This window comes from Lygodium microphyllum, chromosome 14, assembly GCF_053477565.2.
Source record: "Lygodium microphyllum isolate KBCC chromosome 14, Lygodium_microphyllum_v1.1.10, whole genome shotgun sequence".
Classification (NCBI taxonomy): domain Eukaryota; kingdom Viridiplantae; phylum Streptophyta; class Polypodiopsida; order Schizaeales; family Lygodiaceae; genus Lygodium; species Lygodium microphyllum.
In genome coordinates, this window is record NC_141148.1 from 62,005,985 (window position 1) to 62,027,101 (window position 21,117).

The 21,117-nt window shown below is 43.1% G+C and overlaps 1 protein-coding gene across 5 annotated transcripts in view; it reads left to right on the forward strand.

Moving 5' to 3' along the window:
* Positions 1–21,117, forward strand: part of LOC148025651 (G-protein coupled receptor) — a 191,152-nt gene that overhangs the window by 95,291 nt on the left and 74,744 nt on the right. For all 5 annotated transcript variants that reach the window (XR_015693132.1, XR_015693133.1, XM_087692866.1 and 2 more), the window contains exons 6-7: positions 4,929–4,997; positions 5,072–5,117. Coding sequence is in view for 3 of the 5 variants with exons in the window: in XM_087692866.1 (XP_087548992.1) it covers positions 4,929–4,997; positions 5,072–5,117 (115 nt within the window). In the remaining 2 variants the exon portion in view is untranslated. The remainder of the gene's footprint in view (positions 1–4,928; positions 4,998–5,071; positions 5,118–21,117) is intronic.

The following is a 21,117-nucleotide window of genomic DNA, read 5'->3' on the forward strand; positions in this document are numbered from 1 at the left end:
CTTCTTATTCAAGGGAAGCCACCTACCACTTGGGTCCAATTCAAGCAAATGTTTGCTTCAAATTGATTGATAAGTACCTTTGAAGTAAACATTATGAAAGCTTGAAATCAGTTGAATTTCAAAGATTGTAAGGACTTGGATCAATATAATAAGAAGTTTTGGGATACATTGTCGTTAGTTATTTCTTATCGCACAGTACCCCTCCATGAGCAAGTGAAGTATATTTGTGGTTTACCAAAGGATATTTGGGATTTTGGCATTAAGTCCACTATTTTCAGCATGTCTCAGCTTATAGAAACTACTACTAGAACCGACACATTACTGCGTGGAAAGGATGTAGGATTCTAAGATAATGATGCCAAGCCACATGTCACTGAGGCGAGGGCTGAGAAAGACGGTAAATCTCAAAATAAAGCTAAAAATTAGAGTAGATTTTGGCACACAAAAAGTGGAAGATTAGGGGTAAGTTTCCAGAAGGTACTTGGTGAAATTTCACAATTATTTACCAATGGATACCAAATGGATGGAGGAGGAAGACTTAGCAGACCATCCTTAATTGTTGCAGCTTTACCTTGATGCTTTCTAGCTAGAGCCGAATTTAGTTTGGGCTCAATTAGATTTAGCAGAGCAGGGGTCCAGAGTATTTCCTAATGCTCATGAGGGAGCTAGCACCTCGACTCCTCAGTCATGGATAACTCTAGATGTAGTGGATCTTGGATGTATTCAGCATACATTCAGGGTACTATAGCTGACAGTATGTTTGCTAGGAGATTACTATTCAGTGTATTAGTCACTATGTTTGGTATGCAGATGGGCATGGTTTTCATTGCAGCTTTGAAGCTGTACATTTGCATTGATTAATGATCATCAAGGACTGATTACAGTGGTATTCAGCTGGTTTTTTGGACAACAGCATATGTTATGATGCCATTGATGTTTTAGCCATGGTTTATGCTTGGTTTATGCTATGTTATGGTTTGGTTTTGCTAGATAAGTTGAGCTCATGAGAAATAGACATGTCACATGATAATCATGCAATATTTTACTTGGTGGTATTTGGTGCCATTTGTTGGCCTAGATCATTCATTTGGCCATAAGTGTGAGTTGGTGACTATAGAGAACTGGTGTTTAATGGAATCTAATGCCAATTTGATGGTCAAAGATGGTGCAGAGACACTTGGGATTGGAAGTTGTCTATCTAATTCAATTATTGGCCAGTCAAATTATTTTCTTGGACATCGAAATAATTATTAAATTAATTTTCAGTATTTAAAGACTGAAAATTAATATTTAATTGTTGATAATGCTGGAAAAACCATTTGGTTAGGCTACTACTCGTTAAAAATACCTATATAAGACTGAAAAATGACTTCAGAGGTTGAAGAGGCATTTTTAGTACATTTGGCTTACAAGAGAGAGGGAGGAGGTGCTGCTGGTTTGATTTGTAGCCATTGGAGGACCTTTGAGGCAGCCAGGGGTGGGAAAAGACCAATCAACAGCAGGTGAGAGCATCTAAAAACTATTGAGACAGGGGAGCAACAATAAATGACTGATTTTTTTCAGTTCTTTTGTGAAGAAGATCTGAATTTTCTCTCTCCTCATCATTATCTCTCATCTCCTAGCCTTTCTACAACCTTGCTCTGAAGATTACAGCATTAACATCAGACAGATTTCTCTGCATACAGCCTTGCTGCGAATATTACAACATTAAGATCACTAGAGCCTTTCTACAGCCTTGCTCCGAAGATTATAGCATTACGATTACAGCATTAAGATCACTAGAGGTTGAGAAATTTCAGATTTCTTTGCTTAAACCTTGATTTGCATGCAGCAAAAATTAGGGTTTAGCAGTAGCTTCGAGAAGTGTATTGGAAATTGGAAGCTCCAAGACTTGAATTCGATAGGGCTAAAGTTGTTTTCAATCAAATTCAAGTGGATGGTCTAGCAAACCAATGAATTTGGGACATTTTCCATCTCCATCAAAGCAGGTGAAGGCCAAATGATTACCTGAATCAAGGGGCAAATTAGATTGAAAACTTGTTAGTCATTTTGGACAGCAAAGGGAGTTGGAATACTAAAAGGGATTGGGAAAATCCCATTGCACATAAACTTATTTTTCAATTAAGTTAAAGAAATACCAAAAGGGATGCTAGTTTTGAGGTCCGTAGGATGTCCATTGTCGAAGATTGTGAGTTAATTTACATTTCTCAATTTTGTAATAAATGGGAATTACCACCTATCCACAGAAGGAAGGCTAGTTATAGTAGATTGTCTGTTTTGTGATGGGTTGGATCTCACTATCCCTTCTCATTCTTCCGGAACTCACTATTCCTTCTCATTCTTCCGTATGGTATAGTTACTTAATCGACCACAAACTATCTCTCAAAACACTTTTTATTTTATTTAAAAAAAAGATTCATTGTGGTTCCATCCATCTTTATAGGACTTGATGCCCCTTTATAGGACCCGAAATGCCGAAATGTGTGGAGGGCCTGAAACGGGTTTCCCTATCCGAAATATTTCCCCTTTGGGAAAACGATTACCACGTGGCGTTTCCACTTGGGAAAACGTTTTGGCTCACCCCATTTTCCAACAAGATCGAAACGTTTTTAGTGAAACATAATATATTGTTTTCATTTCAAACGTAGCGCTATTGATCGTCATGTTCTTTATGCTTGTTAAGCATAGCCTTATTAATCGTCATTTTCTTTGTCTTTTAGATGTAGCATTAAAACATTATATTCTCATGTTCTTTACGCTTTTTTTGTCTTGTTCTTCAAGCATTATTAATGTTTCATTGTTAAGTGTTTAATTTTTTAATGTTGTGTGTTGTTTAAAATTCATAACGTTAAATAGTCGTTTAATATTTAATGTTTTAAACATTTCATGAATTAAGCTTAAATCGTTAAATATTTTACATTTAATCATTTAAAATGATTAAGCTTAGAGGCGTTTATATCCATTTCAAATTTCTTCACCAATAAGAAGGATGATAATGAATAGGATTTGCCTATAGCAACTCAAGACTACAACATGGATGAGGAAGAGAGAGACAAAGAGGAAGAGAAACTAAGAGATGATAATTAGTTATCACTCACCCTCTTGTATGGTTTTGCACTTATCTACAATTGTTTTTTCTTTGCAATCAACATATCAATTTTGTGCCAAAATTCTTGTATGCATCAGCTTTAAGCTCCTTTGAGCTTACACCTATGGTAGAACTCTTCAAAAACTTGGAAATTAGAAAGCTTTGATTTTAAGTATAAAACTTGTAGTATAAGTTTTAGCTTCTAAGCACCTAGACTCTACACACATCCCCCCCTTCCCCCCTCCTCCCCCAAGATTACGTGGTGTTTACGTTTTCCCCTTCTCAAAATTTGATGTTTCCATTTCTGTTTCCTTGTTTCCCTCAACTATGCTTGATAGGCCACTGGGCAATTGATGAGCACCCTTTTTTTTATGCTTTGTCCTCTCTAGAGTGACTACTTGGACTCCTTGGTAAGATAACCATCACCTCTCTTGTCTTGGTAGGCCACTGGGCTGCCACTGTGCACCCTTTGTCCAATGCCTTGGTTGCTTTTGGATGGGACGCTTTGGGGTAAACATGGGTCGGTGACCTTCCTTTCTAGCCACGAGAGGAGGTGTTGAGCTAAAAAATGAATTACATGCTGATTAGTCTCTTAAACAACCCCAAAACATATTTATTTAATGAAAAATCCTAAAACGGTGTGTGGTTTGAGAGAGTTTCTATGAAACCCCAATTTGGGAGGGTCCATCCACATCTATAAATAGACAGGCTGCCCCCATTCAGTCATCATCCCTTGTGCAGATTTTTTGACCCTTGTGTGCAGATTTTCAGCCATCAGCCTTCCTCCACGTGGTTGTCCAGCCTTTGCGACTGCTACCACTTCATCATTAGGTGCTCTAGTTGCTAGTGACTTCTTCCGCTGCTGCCGCCCTCCGTCTGGTGCCTCCTTCACTGCTGGGTTTGGTAGTACTAGCCATCGCTAGCCCTTAGACTGCCTCCCCAGCTTGCGTTTGATCAGCCATCAGCCTGGCAACAATCGACAATGCACCTCCTCCACATCTGGTGGTCTTTTCAGCTTGCTCAGGCAACAATGTGCTGACCACTCTCTCTAGCAAGAGACTCCTCCCTAGCATGCATTTGCAGCTTTGTGATGCCGTGTGCCTGCTACATCATCTCTACTGTCGCTAGCTTCCCGAGCCTCCACTAGGATCTGCGTTTGAGAGTTTTCCTCACTCCAACACTTCGATTGGTGTTCATAGTACTTGGGATCCGTCTCCAGTGGGCGTCACTCTCCGACACTATTGCTATGCCTTTGGGCACTTTGTACACTCTTCCATTCCTTTATAGTATTCATCCACTTCACAGTTGTTCTCTTTCTCTCTGCTTTTGTTTATGTTTTGTTTCTGTGTTTGAGTTTTGCTCATTTGTGTCTATATCGTAGCATTTCTATCATGGTCATACACTTTGTGTTTCCTCAGGGCAAGCCCTAGTAGCTATTCCATAGTTTTCTTCACAATCTTGGGTAAGCCCAAACTTTGCACTAATTTGGCTGGTTAAAGAACGTTGTTCTTAGGTGATTGTATTGGGTTCACACTTGGCAACCATGATTTGGCTTAGAAACAATGAAGCAGCATCAGGACGTGACAATATACTGTATTGAGTCATTGGATTGATTGCATTTTGGTGCTAGAAATTGTCTGATGTAGTTGGTAGAGCTTTTCGTCTTCAGAGTGACATGTTCTCAGAGGATATGGGTCCACCCTTGGAAGTTGTCAAACAGAAGTTTTTAATCTAGTCTAATGTTGCACAAAAGATGTTAATGCATTAGATGTGTATGCTTATGTAACTTTACTTCTTTGTAACTTTGTGGTATTCTTTGGCTTTGTTTCTGTTCTTTCAGGTTTATAAATATGGTGACCTTGCACAATGTGAACATCGTGGATTAGGATTTGTGGGACGTGAAGCACAGGCATGTTAGGTTCATTTATGTCTATTTTCTTACTGGGACATTCGCAGAGTCCTTGATGTCATTTGTTTTTGCAGGTCAACATAATGTGTGGTAGTTGCTTTCTTGGATCCTCTTGCCAAGGTGATAATACAGTTCCTGGTTAGGATGCTTTTCGAGTGATTCTACCTCAGAGTTGTAGGCTTTCTTGCTTTCATGAAGCAGGTTTATGATTGGTTAGTGGAACTTTCTTAGAAGCAGGAGTCTTAACAATTGGGCGTGTTTTTGCAAGATCATACTGCAAAGTGAATATTGTAGGGTTGTAGTCCATGTTAGGAACAAATTTGGACATATGAACTGAGCGGAATGCCTACCTACCTGTTGATGCCATCCCTGCAGTTGCCAGCCCTCAGCCTCCCTGCCAACCTCCAGCCTCAGGAGTGCTTGCCTGGCCCAAACTTACCAGCAGCCAACCTTACTTTCCTTGTCTTTTGTCCTCCCTGTCTGGCTACTGCCGCTCCTGCTGAGGTTGCAGCTTCCTTGTGCCTGCCTCAGCCACCCCACCTTCCTCCAGCTGCTGCTACCTTTCCTGGCCTTCACCACCTACAGTCATCCTTTCCAGCTATGGTTCTCCGGCCTCTGTCAAGCTGCTGCTTGTTATGCCTGGCCTGGCTCCTTCCCCCACGTTGTCTCAGCTGCCTCCTGTCAACCTTGAATTCCTTCCCAGCTTCCTTCAGTCCATTCTGATAGCTCAGTCTCCTCCTGCATTCTTTTCCCTTCTACCCTCCACCTATTTTCCTTGGCCTCCCTCCGCTGGTTAGCCTCTGGTGCCCTTGCTGCTCCTGTCTTGCCCTTTCCACCTTATTTATTCAGCCTTTCCGTGCGATACAGTGTTGCTCTTATGACAATGTTATCTTTTTTAGAAGTGAAGGTCTCCCCTCTGTCCCCAATCTATCACCTGTGGGAGATGAATCCACCTTGCTCAGGGCACACATGCTCATCTTGCCCAGTAGGAGGTGCCTTCACTGGCTAGAGTCAGTTATCCAGTGACCCCCTTAGTGAACTTAGCCCACCAAGCTCTGCTATCAGATTGGACCACCTCACACTCCAGGAAATCTAGTCCTGGTCCATCCCAAGGATAATTACACCCTAGCTGATATGTTTCCCATGTGAAATTCTCCCTGGAGCTAGAGACACTTCTCAGGGCATGTCTGCTCTCTTGAAGAGTCACTACTAAGAATACAACCACCAAGTTTAGTAAATATTGCCCAAACATAAACTTAGTATTTTTAGAATGTCATTCCAATTTTTATGACTAGCACTTTTAGGCGGATTTGAGGACTCTAAAATTTACGGGCCTCCTAAATTTTAGGGACCCCCCAATGTGGGTATCATGTGAAAGCTCCTTTGTACATTACAAAAATTATGCTTGAATCGTTATATGAGTTTTCTATGCAAATATATATACATTTTAAGCTTTTTATCTACATATGCACATTGTACAAACATTTCATGATCATGCCATTGTGCTAATTTTAACTGTCTATTCTAGTAGATCTAGCCCATACATCAAAGCATTTATCATTTGTGTGTGCAAATCTGACCGTAATATGCTTGAGTTCCAATTATAGGTACCTAGTCAGGTCATATAGGTGGAATTGTATACTATCTTTATTTTAACCAACTATGTAGGACTACCATAACCTATGACTACTTAAGTGACTAGCTCTAATGTACTTTTTTAGATATCTAGTAACTACAAAGGAAACACATACAATACATAATTAAATATGAAAAATTATGAAAATGATACAAATTCTTTTTAGTTATGCATGACAAGTTTGAACTCTTGATAGCCGTCCTAGAAAAGGACTTTCCATATCTATCTTGCTGGGGTAAGTCCTACGATCACTAGCTCGCCTAGCAAGACGTGACTCTAATACTCTGGATCAATGATCCCCAAGCCTTCCCTTGGAGTGGTGGTGGAAGGTCTCCCAAGCCATCTTTGCATGGGAATTCATGAATCCATTTAACTTGGCCCAAAGGAAATTTTACACCCAATGGTGTTGCCAATGAACCCCAAATGAGGATGAGAAGAATTGGCAAGAAGCAATATACTAGGCTATCGTAAAAGAACTTGGTTGATTACTAGGGCCTTGTCATCCAAGGAGAGGTGAATTGGTGCTCCAATAGGTTAGATTCTGCCGAATTGAGTCAAGCACTGGGATGAATTGTTGGGATGGTGCTATGTCAAGTCCCACCTAGAAACAAAGGTACCTAATAGTTTGACCCCTACTCACCCATGTGAAATCGAGGTAGATATCCCAATCGGTTGTAGAGTTACCCTTGCTTATCCATTTGAAAACCAAGTGGATATCCCAATTGGTAGGAGAATCTGCTAGGAGTCCAAACAGCTCATGTGTAAGTCTATAGGCATGCAAGTTCTGTTTCGATCGACATCAACATCGGGTTCTCTTTGAGGCACCTTGGTGGTGGCTTGATCACCCATTGTTGGGTATCCATGGTTCTAGTTTAGTGATTCTTTGTTGTATGGACTATGATTAGACTTTATCATTGTATCATTGTATTGTATTAGATCACCCATGATTCGAGAGAGGGTATTAGTTGTCTAGACAGCTCATGAGTGAGTCTGACCTATGCGAGGCATGATTAGGTTATTGAGGCATTTTAGTATGGTTATTATGATGCTTATTTGGGGCATTTCATGTTGGCTGACTAGTATTAAATGCTGGCCAACTTGCCCCTATTTTGGCATTGTTTTCTTCTTTATATATCAAGCTCTCTCCTCATTTAGGCACATTATCACTTATATGTTATGGAGAGAGGGAGTCGGTGCCATTGCCTATGAGCCAGTGACTCACTATTGTACATGTCATTCTCGTGTTTGGTATATGGATTCCATTTCCTGAGCATTCTTCTAAGTTCTCTTCTTTGTAGTATTCTTTTGTGTTTTTTTCTTTTGTCCTTGTGTTCAACAGTTTGCTACAGCATTTGTTTATGCTTCCATTGTTGCATCCACTTTTGACAAAATCTTGGTCTGTAAAAAAATCAACCAACTTCTACTCATTGATTTTGACACATGTTGCTAAGTAGAATACCTCTATGTCAATATCACGAGACACCGTAGACTCACCACCAGGCATATCAGTGAAGCAGCTAGGGATCACATCATAGCTGAGATCATGTGCAGATCTTGAGATCACCTACAGCCCATAGTCCCCACCACAATTTTGTACATGGTTCTATCAGATCTGGTTCTTCTTTCCTTTCCTTTTCTTTTCTATTGACGGAATAACACTACATATGGTTCAACCCTAGTATAGTCCCACCATATAGTTATTTTTAGTATTGTTTCATAGGCCATCCACTTATTTGTAATGTTATCTTTACCTTACTAATGAGATGACATTAGACATGGATGTACTCTGGATTTTGTCTCATAGGCCACATTGCTCTCTCTCTCTCTCTCGTAAAAGGTAATTGTATTAATTACGAAAAAGGGTACAAGTTTACATGATTACAAGATACACGATGGCTCTACCCCATCGTGTGAAAAACACACACTGTCTCTCTACAAGAGTCAGATGAGCATAAGGTTACAAAGTCATGGCAAAGACGCAGAGGAAATTGCCATATGCCAGGGACGTAAGTCCTCCCGAGATAGCATGTCAGAATGCTGGAGAAGATCTATCTGCCAATACAACAGACCCTTAAGCCTAGCAATATGCCGCTGAACATTATAGGTAGAATAAAAAAGAAAAGCATTCCGAATAGACCAGTTATGCCAACAGCCCCAATATCGAAGAAAGTGAAACACGATCTTCATATGTGGCTGTGTCGGTGTGGGGTATTTGGGCTGCACAAAAACCCAATCAAAGGGGCGTAGCGAGGAACCAACCACCGCCCGCCAAACGGCTGACAAGAATGACCAAATTTTCTTAGCGATGGGGCAAGAAATAAATCGGTGACGGGCGGATTCCACACTGGTGGTGCAAAAGAAACAGTTGCCGTTGGAGATTCGTCGCTTGGAAAGAGCGGAAGCAAGCGGAAGGCCACCAATCATCACCCTCCAAAGAAAGACCTTATATTTGAAGGGTGTCTTGTTCAACCAGCCCTCCATCACAGTTGCCCTCCACCATGACTGGGATTTACGCAATCCCCATAGAGTATTAGCTTTAGTAACCAGCCATTGATGATCTTTAATCAGAAGATGATACACATGGTTAGCCGAAGCTTTGCCTAAATTGATCCGGCCTTCAAAGTTCCAATCCTACCAGGGACAATCCGAAGCAAGGGCAGGAAAGGGTTGTCTGCTCTGGAGCACCATCAAAAGCTGTTCCCATAAATGCCTGTATCCACGAGGGATCCTGAAAAGCCTCTTGGCTGTACGAAACGATATTAACACATTGCGACTGGCCAGGGTGGCATCTGCGATTGAAGTTAAGCCCAAACGTGCCATTTAGTTGAATTTTGGTCGAAGCTCGTGTTTACCTTCCCATGAAAGTAACCGTGAGACTGCCAACAATTCCGATTGAAAAGAATTAGTAGCTAAGCGATCCTTCGCTGGATGCCACTGAGCCTTCCGGAGGACTAGTCTCCAGGAACATACCAAATGGGCAAGCAGAGATGAAGAAGAACTGGAGAACCGAGCATTTGCATTAAGAACATGCCACCAAGAACTGCGGATTTGGGTATTACCATGCAGAAGCCCGTGATTCTCAAGGAAATAACGGGCTATAACGACCCATGGATGATGATCCAAGCACATGGCACGGAAAAGAGACCAACGGAGTGCCAACATGTGAGTTTGGGCATCCAAAATAGCCCCTCCACCCATGCGTTTGGGGGTGCACGTATGCGACCAAGAAATCCAGGAAATGCCTGCATGCAGGGAATCCTTCTTCCATAGCATGAAAGGAATAGATTGAGTAAGAGCATTTAGTGTAGTAGTAGTCCAAGGCAGCAATGGCAAGAAATATGTGAGCATTGGCAACATAATTGTCTGGGCTACTTTGAGGCAAACATGGAAGGGCCAGGCTTGAGACTTCCAATACAGAAACTTAGCGGCCAGTTTCTGAGAAATCCACTGTAGAAGCTGCTTTGGGGGAACATCAATACCCAAAGGGTACCCAAGCTGCTTGACAATAGAGCCACAGGGAACAACCATACCCTGCCAGTCCAATGACTGCAAATCTGACTCTGTGCAGCTGAGAATGGCTGATTTCAAAGCATTGATGCGAAGACCGGAAGCCTGACCAAAGAGAGCCCAAACATCTAATGCTTTGCGAAGGTTATCCTTGTCCGCACGTAGAATCATAAAGCTGTCATCAGCCAAGGATTGACTAATGAAGTGCTGTCCAGAAGGAAGCGACAATCTGGCCAATTGAGTAGAAGCTGCCATATGGGATAACATCGAAAGAACTGGATGGGTCGCAAGGGCAAAGAAGAGAGGGCTCAAAGGATAGCCTTGTCTGACGGAGCGGGTAAGGACAAATGGATCACTAACGCCTCCATTCAACGTGACTCGCGAAGACGCCGCAACATTGATGGTGTAGATTAGACGAGACATCCGAGCACCAAAGCCCATAGCAGACATAAGTTCTGCAAACGAAAGACCAGTCCAGATAGTCAAAAGCCTTTTCCAGGTCCAATTGAATCAGTACGACCTCCTGATTAGAATGCCTTGCATAATCAATCGCCAGTTGCGCATTTAATACATTGTGCAGAATGTTTCGGCCCTTAATAAAACCATATTGGAGAGGATGCAGAATGCCAGGAAGATACTTATGGAGCCGATTCGCCATTACTTTGGAAAAGATTTTATACATAGAACCCATCAAAGAAATTGGGCGCCAATGTTTCAACATAGACGGCGAAGGAACTTTTGGAAGCAGTTTAATAAGTCCGTCTTTCCATGAGGAAGGCATTATCCCCGTTTCCCACACCTGCTGAAACAAAGCCGTCAATGGTTTCGCTAGTTGGGTAGCAAAAACCTCAAAGAACTCATTGGTGAGACCATCCCAGCCAGGACTTTTATCCTTGGGCAAGTGTAACAAAACATCCATAACCTCCGCCTCACAAATATCTAACTCCATAGTAGCTTGCATGTCCTGCGGAACCTGATTGCGGACCAGGTCATAAAAAACTGAACGAGCCTGAGTAGTTTGGCCTGAAGGTGGAGAGGTGGAACCAAGAAGGTTAAGGAAATAATTTCTACACATATGTACAATAGTCTGCGGATCAAGGACCATGTGGCCTTCTGCATCCTGGAGTCTAGTCATATTCTCTCGAGCAGGAGAGGCATGGAGAGCTCGAAAGAACTTATGAGTCTGACACGCACTATCTTACAAAGTCTCCGTCAGATGTTGCAATTTGGCGTGCTGATAAGATTTCAACCAAAACTCTTTGATAAGATCAGCCACACGCATTGCCAGTGACAACAGAAATTCATCATCTGGAGTGTCCACCAGCAGAGAACGAACCAAAGCAAGTAGGTCCTCCGCTGCTTGTCAACGCCGCCTACAAAGAGAGGCATGATGGATCCCATACTGTCGAGCAACCCGCTCCACATTAGAGAGCAATCGTTCAAACGAAGCAGTGCCTTGAAAGGAGAAGCCCAATAAGAATCTATCAATCAATTGCTGCATATAGCCCTGAAAGATTGCATGCTTTAAATAAGACGAGTTGAAACGCAAAGGGAGTCTCTCCAGAAATTGCTTAAAAGGTGCAATGGGTTGTGCAAGTAGCTCAAGCTGTAGAGGGAAATGGTCCGACAAGGCATATTGCTGCAACACTTTTATTTCGAGCATCTCAGGAAGGAAATCATCATTCTGCATGATGTATATGCGGTCCAACCGCGACCATGTTGTTGCATACTGGGCAGAATGGAAAGTAAACCTTGTAGAAGACGGGTGTAGCCAGGACCAGAGATCTTGCTTAAGAATAGCAAGAGCCAACTCATGCCACATACGACTTTCTGGCGCGTCCATTACTGAATGCTCCGATGTGGACTGTGAAGAATCAACACACATTGAAATCCCCCATCAAAAAGCCCCGTCTGTCAAGTGACAAGGAAGTCTGCAAAGTATGCCAAAGCTCCCGGTGAGATAAAGGATCATTCGGAGCATATAGGCCAAGTAACCATAAGATCTCTCCTTTGAATAAAATTTCAATCACCACAAAGTGGCCATGTATATCATTTTTAATAAGAACCGGTTGATATTTTTCATGCACAATCATGAGCACACCAGAATACGCATGGCATGTGTCCCTGCATAGAACAAACGAAAGCCATGGCAATCCAAAACTTTTCCTGCTTCACCGTGACTCTTGTGCTCAACAGCACACAAGACATTCCACTGATTCTCATGCAATACAGTCCACATGGCATGTTGCTTGTGGCGAGAACAAATTCCTCGCATGTTCCACGTGGCTATTTTCATGTGTATTCAAAAGAAAATCAGGTACGAGGCACAGCTTGCCTCGATTTGACATTTTCTGCGAGAATGTCCAGGACTTCCTCGTCCAAGAAATCAGCCAACACGGCAAAAGAGTTCTGAAGACCAGATTTGGAGGTAGACGGCATATCCGCTCTCTTGGTGATGGAATGGGGATAACGACGATCCCTGGGGTAATGACGTTGCCTCTGGTATCAAAAGCCAGCTTAGCAGGTGGATCCTTTGGACGATCCGAATACACTCTCCTAGTGGGCTGTGGACAGGGGGTAGAGGAAACCATAGCAGGAGCGAGTGCTCTGACGACAACATTTCTTTCCTGCGCATATACGTACGCATGGAATCTTGTGAGGCAGTAGGCATAGTATCCTCCATGTCACCAACAACCCTGTTGCCTTTTTTTGCGCGTACTTCGACCCAGTCAGTGCCACGGGAATCCAAACCCGAAACGTGTTGTTTACTTTTATCCAAAACTTTGGGTGGGTGGGTAGCATCCTGCGACGGAGCATCACACACCATATCTTCCATGGGCAGCGCAACATGCTCCACATCTGAAGTGCGGTGCTGCTCTGGGCATTCGGCCATAAAATCCCCCAATTTGCCACATGAAAAGCAATGTCATGCAAAATTGCCCCATTTCAAGCGAAAGTGTAAAGGATGCATGCTAGAGCAATTGAGACGTAACGAAGCAGGCCTTTTCCTAGCAGTGTCCCATAACATACACAACCTGTTACAATTCACGGCCCTTAGACTTGGAGCGACCAGAACAGTGCCCACAGCGGCCATGGCGTCCTTCAACAGTGGCCAATAGACAGCCGGACAATTTTCCACTTCAACCCACACAGGGCATTCACGTTGCAGCAGGCGCTGAAAATCTGCCATTGGGCGCCATGGCACAACATGGAGCAAACAGTGATAAAAAAACAAAGGCAGTTTAGACAGGAGAGCAGTACGGTGCGTCTCAGATTTCAATAGCACCTCAAAAAAGCCTCAGGGCCCAACAGAAATCTCTTCAACACATTCCCCTTGTAGCAGACCGTGCAGCCACTGGCGAATATGAGAAAGCTGTGGGACCCTTCTAGTGAAGAAGAGTATCACAGCGCGTTCATAAAACACTGAAAAGGAGCGTAAGACATTTTTCGGGTCCACAGTGGCTTCCAGAACATCTTCAGTTGTAGAGTCAGAAAAGACTTCCTGATTATGTTGAACATAATCGCCAAGCAGAGTGTTGGCAAACTCTAGTAAATGCTCCCAGTCAACATCTTGAGAGTCCACAGAATCAGAAGCAACCTGAGCATAGGAATGATCCTGATGACCCACAGTCTCTTCCGAAGTATGCTTGGTGCGTTTGCCCGCAGGCTGGAAGTCACGACCAGGGGGCATCTCTTCTGTGCACGGAACCATATCCTCGAGTTCCTCGGTATCAGAATCCGGACCAAGAGCTGCCACCGTTTGGTCTATAAAAGCCAGATCTAGACTAGCCATATTGTATCATTGCGTATGCCGGTCAGAGGCCAAGTGAAGATCTCATGGGAGGTAGAAACGTGCAGGCCTCTCTCTCTCTCTCTCTTTGTACAGCGGTAGGGCTGCTCTGTCGTAGTGTGTAGGGCTAGATAATGTCCTGTCGGCAACCTCTGATGTCAGCAGAGATAGGGCCATGTTGCCGTTACCTCCAATCTGCCAAGCAGTACAATCGCAAGAAGGCTGGGCACAGGACAATTTGGAGAGTGCCAGGCACAAACGCAGGTAATAGAAGCCAGGGGCGCACGCACGAACGCTGGATGCTAGCTCACGCTGGGGCGAAGGAGAAATCAATTGGCCCTGTTCTGTCGCGTGAAATAACGGTCGGTTATCTATGGCGAGTTGACAGGCGGCTGACAGGCGAGCGCTTTAGGGTTTCTGGTGGCGGTGCAGGGACAGGACGTGAACAGCAGGCGGATCTGCAAGCGTCGACGGTGCGGATAGGACGCAAACGATAGGCGAACACAGGCGGAACTTCAGGCGTCAACGGTGCGAACGTGAACGACAGGCGGATCTTCAGGCTTCGACGGCGCAGGTCTAGTCGACGGCAGGGCGTGCGGGTCTAGGCGACGGCAGGGCGGCACGAACCCGCGGCACCATCACGCTCTCTCTCTCTCTTTAGCGTCATCTTATTATCCTTCATATAGAGGGCCGTGTCATCGGCATACTTTGAGTCCAAGGGCCTTGTCTTAGGCCTCACCATCGGCTTAAGTCCTTGCAAAACCACTTACTCTTTAGCATAGGAAATAGGACATCATCTTTGTAAAGAGTAAGAAGAGGTAGGGGGCTAGTGGAAAACCTTGACGAACCAACCACTCCAACCTAAGCCATGTGTCTCTCTGCCCCCTGATGATCACCTTCTTGGTGGCTAACTTGTATAGTGTGGATACCCTGGTAATCCATTGCTAAGGAAAGCCTAGATGTGCCATGGTGCTCTCTACTAGGAGGTCCTAGTTAACCTTGCCATAGGTCTTCTCAAAGTCCAGAAGGAGCACTACTATGCACTGACCACTATGGTGAGCCCATGGCCTTGAAGAAAGTGAATATATTGTTGAGATATCGAGCTCCACTCGTGATATGCCAGGGTGACCATTGTGCATTTATGTCACCGACTTGTCAGTTGCAGATGCGGTTGGTACACTGCCCATGAATAATAGCTAGATGACAGCTACCCTTATCTACTCTAGTTCGTGGCTCAGTTAGTATGCCACCTTAGTTATTTGAGTTTGGTTTGAGACCCATATATAGGGTTCTTCTATTTCTTTGTATGAGAGTTCCTTTTGGCTTACACAACTAAGAAGAGGAAAACTGTTTTCAGCCTCCACCTTCGTGTGTATTCCCTCATTGTGCAAGCAAGAAAGCTATAAGTGAGACTCCTTCCTTCTCTCCCATAATCTTGACATAGTATCAGAGCCTTGTTCGTGGTAAGGAGCTCAAGAAAGCAAACCAAGTTCGCCGTGTTCTGGTAAGAGGAGCAGTATTGCTTTCATTTTCTGTTTTGGGAGCAGATCTCTGCAGGTAGCACAACCGGAAATTGCAAGAGTGCATTGTCTCAGGTTGAGATACCCTTCGGGGTGAAGCAATGTGACCCTGTTTTTTTGATTTGAGGCCATTTCGGGGCCTGTTTTGGAGGCGGAAGTTTTCTACACGCACTCAGGAAAATGCCCTATTTTATGCTGTGCGACCACTGTTCTACAAGTCGGTGAAAAGTTACTGTAGAAATTGCATTGTATGCCTGTGCGCAGAGACATTGGGAGTTACAGAATCATCCTTGTTGCCTGTTGATGCAAAATCGTCACTAGGAAGTGACTCTGTGGTCAAATACCACTTTCGTCAGTTTTGCAGATTAGCCCTTGTGAGGCTGAAGTTGTGTTCTTTGCAGTGACATAATTTTTTGCAGTGTTCTGTAATGGCGTCTGATTCTCTTTCATAGATTGTCACTGAAAAGCTTGACAAGAACAACTTCCAAGCATGGAAGTTTAGAATGACGAATTTTCTTATGGGAAAAGGATATTGGGAATTCGTTGCAGGAAATGAAGAAGAACCAATTCTTCTTGATGTTCCCAATCAACAGCAAATGCAGGCATTTAAAGCATGGCATGAGAGAGCCAGGAAAGTTATGTACTAGTTGTCTATTAGCATTTCAGACTCTATGATTGTGCATATTCAAGATGCAAGTATGCCAAAGGAGGCATGGGATACTTTGTCAAAAATGTATAGTACAAATACGCAAGCCAGGAAAATGCAGCTCAAGCAAGAGTTGCACAATGTGCAAAGAGAAAATATGAGCATCAATGACTACCACATGAAGGTGAAGAAGTTTGCAGATGCACTTGCTTCCATTGGGTCGCCAGTGGAAGATGACGATTTAGTTTCTGTGACCTTGAATAGTCTAGGAAAGGATTATGCACAGTTTCGAACATCCATTTCTGTCCGTGAAAGATTTTCTGATTTTGAGGAGTTGATTGCTCTTCTAATTTCTGAGGAGCAGAGAAATGGTGGTGCATCTTCTTCAGGAGGAACTTCAAAAGAAGCTGTCTTCTACTCAAATGCTAGAAGAGGTAGAGGAGGCCGATTTGGAGGCCGTGGTAGAAATCAGAATATGCAGCAAACTCAAGAAAACTAGTCCTATGGAGGAGGACGTGGTAACTCTAGAGGCAGAGGGAGCCAAAGAGGTCGTGGTGGATGGCAAAGAGGTCAAAATGTAAACAGTAATGTTGAATGCTACTACTGTGGTAAAATGGGTCATATGGCTAAAGACTGCTATAAAAAGCAGAATGACATCATGAATGGAAAATTGCAACAAGGGAATTATACATCTTCTAGTAGACAGGGTGATGACAGAAATGAGCATTTGTTTATGGTGCAACACATGAACAATTCTGTGACAAGTGCAGAAGAAAGCAACGATGTATGGTATGTTGACTCAGGTGCATCAAACCACATGACAGGTCATGCAGAATGGATGGAGGATGCAAGGAAAATGGAAAAACCAGGATTTGTGGAGACTGGTGATGATACTGCATATCCTATTGTGCTAATTGGAAAAATTCCTTTGTCTATGCAGGATGGGAAAAAAAAATACCTGTCCGATGTATTTCATGTCCCGAATATCACCAAGAATCTGGTTTCTGTTGGTCAAATGGTTGAGCAAGGCTTGCAGGTCAGATTTAATCCTCATGGATGCTTTGTTGAGGATATGAAAAATAAAGGTCGCTTGATAGCAAAAGGAAATAAGAAGGGCAGAATGTTTACGTTGGATGCAGACATGTCTGAATTGAGTGCAGCAATGTTTGCACATGGGACCGGTGTAGTTGTAGATATTGATATCTTGCATAAACGCATTGGTCATGTTAATGTACAACGACTTAAATCAATGCAGGCCCAAAATATTGTTGTAGGATTGCCTAAATTCAAGGTTGCAGAAATGCATAAGGTATGTGAAGCCTATCAATTTGGAAAACAGGCAAGGAAACCATTTCCTAGACATGTTCAAGAGAGTAAGAAGCCATTGGAATTAATCCACTCTGATGTGTGGACTACTAAAGCTGCATCTCTTAGAGGCTGTCATTATTTTGTCACTTTTATTGATGACTATAGCAGAAAAGTTTGGGTGTATTTTATGAAAAAGAAAAGTGAAGTTTTTGGGCATTTCAAAACTCTTAAAGCTATGGTTGAAAAAGAAACAGGTCTGCAAATAAAATGCCTAAGGTCAGATGGAGGGGAAGAGTACCTCTTAAATGAGTTTGCAAGGTTCCTACAGGAGCATGGCAGAAAGCAGCAATATTCATGCAGTCATACCCCACAACAAAATGGAATTGCAAAAAGGAAAAACAGGCATATTGGAGAGGTATCTCGTGCCATGCTCAATGAAAAAGACTTGCTAGATTTTTACTGGGCTGAAGCAGTTGCTACAGCAGTCTACATAATGAACAGGACTCCCACTGCAGCAATACATGGGATGACTCCAGAGGAGAGGTATACTGGTAGGAAACCAGATATTTCTCATTTGAAGATTTTTTATTGCATTGCCTATGTTTATGTGTCAGATGAGTTGAGATCCAAGTTGGATCCAAAAGCTGAGAAGTGCATCTTTATTGGTTACTCTCTGCAGCAGAAAGGGTATAGATGCTATAACCCTTCTACTCGTAAGTTTACAGTGAGCAGAGATGTTGTTTTTGATGAGATGAGTAGCTGGTATAAACCAGTAAATGTGATTGATGATGTAGATGCACAAAATGGTAATGTTGCACAGAATTCACAGCAGCAGTCACAAAATATTAGTGGACCTGGAGTGTTCTCTAGCAGTGGTTCACATTCTTCGCCATGGACAGGCAGATTGAGATCAGGAGAATCTTCTCAAAGCAATGCAGATAGTGGTATGCAGGTATTACGAACAGGAAAAGAGAAGATAGATCAGCCCATGTTTGATGTGAATAGAGGTCACTCTTATGTGGATGGTGAATCCAGTGGCTCAGAACAGAGTATTGATGATGAGTTGGGTATTCCTTCTATTGTTACACCTGGAGTAAGGAAGACCAGGGACGTTTTGAGAGCACCTGGGAGTGAACCTACTTTGCGCAGGTCTACCAGAGCTAGGTATCATGTGGATAGGCTGAAATATGATGGATTTACAGCCATTCACTATGCATATATAGTCAAAGTGATATAGGAACCAGAACCCACTTCTTTTGAGCAAGCCATGGGAAAAGAAAAATGAGAGAAAGCCATGGATGCCTTGGAAGCAAATGCTACATGGGAATTGGTACCTTTGCCTAAAGGTAAGAATGCAATTGGTTGTAAGTGGGCTTATAAGGTGAAGCACAATGCAGATGGTTCTGTGAACAGATACAAGGCAAGATTAGTAGTCAAGGAGTATGCACAAACATATGGCATTGATTATGAAGAAACATTCAGTCCGGTTGCAAGGATAGCAACCGTAAGAGCAGTCATTGCTATGGCTGCATCAAAGGAATAGTCTTTACATCAGATGGATGTAAAGAATGCCTTCTTGTATGGTGATTTGCAAAAAGAGGTATATATGGAGCAGCCACCAGGTTATGTGCATGCTGTTCATCCTGAGTTTGTTTGCAGGTTGAAGAAAGCCTTGTATGGCTTGAAGCAAGCACCTAGAGCATGGTCTGACAAGATAGGACAGTATCTTGTCACTATTGGCTTTCAGATTTCCAAGGCAGATTTCTCACTTTATGTGAAAAAAACAGAGAAAGGTATTATGCTACTTGTCATTTATGTTGATGATTTGATTACGACAGGTGACAGTGATGAAGATATCATTCATGTGAAAATGCTATTGAAGCAGAAGTTTGAGATGAAGGATTTGGGAGAGCTGCGTTATTTCTTGGGCATTGAGGTGATTAGATCACCAAGTGGGATACGGCTCTTGCAGAGGCAGTATGGATTGGACATGCTGTCCAAATATGGGATGACAGGCTGTAAGCCTATTTTAGTTCCTTTGGAGCAGAATGTGAAGCTGAGCGCAGATGTAGGTGAGCTTCTGGAAGACCCTACTATGTACAGACGCATAGTAGGAAGTTTGATTTATATGACTATTACCAGGCCAGATTTGAGCTATGTTGTTGGATTGGTAAGTCAGTTTATGCAGACTCCAAGGAAACCGCATTTGGATGCGGCTAGACGCATACTCAGGTATGTGAAGTCCACATTGCAGTATGGACTACTTTATGAGACTGGGGTTCAGATACAGTTGCATGGATACACTGATGCTGATTGGGCTGGTAGTATTTTTGATAGACAATCTACCAGTGGATATGTGTTCTCTTTTGGGAGTGCTGCAGTCACTTGGAGCAGCAAGAAACAGCCTACAGTTGCCTTGTCGAGTACAAAGGCTGAGTACAGGGGTACATCAATGGCTGCATGTGAGGTAGCTTGGTTGCATAAGCTACTTTATGATATGCATCAACCTACAGATGGGCCAGTTGTTATTTATTGTGACAACATGAGTAGTATACACTTGGCAAATAACCCAGTCTATCATGCTAGAACAAAGCACATTGAGGTGCATTATCACTATGTACGGGAGAGGGTTTTACTAGGTCTTATTGATCTAGTTTATGTCAGCACAGAGGATCAGGTAGCTGACATATTTACGAAGGCATTGGGCGCAGAGAAGCTACGCAAGTTCAGAGATCTGCTTGGTGTGCAGGAATTGGGATTGAGCTCGCGGGGGAGTGTTGAGATATCGAGCTCCACTCGTGATATGCCACGGTGACCATTGTGCATTTATGTCACCGACTTGTCAGTTGCAGATGCAGTTGGTACACCGCCCATGAATAATAGCTAGATGACAGCTACCCTTATCTACTCTAGTTCGTGGCTCAGTTAGTATGCCACCTTAGTTATTTGAGTTTGGTTTGAGACCCATATATAGATTTCTTCTATTTCTTTATATGAGAGTTCCTTTTGGCTTACACAACTAAGAAGATGAAAACTGTTTTCAGCCTCCACCTCTGTGTGTATTCCCCCATTGTGCAAGCAAGAAAGCTACAAGTGAGACTTCTTCCTTCTCTCCCATAATCTTGACATATATTGTCTAGGATGCTCCTATCTTGGGCAAATCATGAATGATGTCCGGTAGAGGGGTGGAGTCAACTCAGATAATCTTGGCTAGTGCCTTATAGGCAATGGACAACAAGGTGATTCATTGCCATAGGGACAGCTCTAGGTGGTCTTTCTGTTTCGGGAGGAGACTAACTAATTCCCTTCACATGCTGCTTGACATCCCTCTAGAATTAAAGATCTCTTGAAATGCTTGTGATAGGGATACTTCACCTCCTCTTAGTGAAAGAAAATAATAAGGCTCTAGAAAACCCGTCCTCCCTAGGGCATTTTGGCCCATCCTGTGATTGGAATGCTTCGAAAAGCTCATCCTTAGTGAATGGGGAAAGGAGGAAACATCCCATCTCAACTGTCACAAGGAGGGGATGTAGTCCCACACATACTGCCTCCATCGGAGCATTGGAGTAGAAAACGACTCTTATTGAAAAAGCTGTTTGTAGAAGTTGGTAGTTTACCTCCTCAGAATAGGATTGGAGTCTTCTAACTCTCCCATAATTGCCACAAAGGCTATGAATTTGGTTCCTAAGGGTGTGCGGTTGGTGCACATGGAA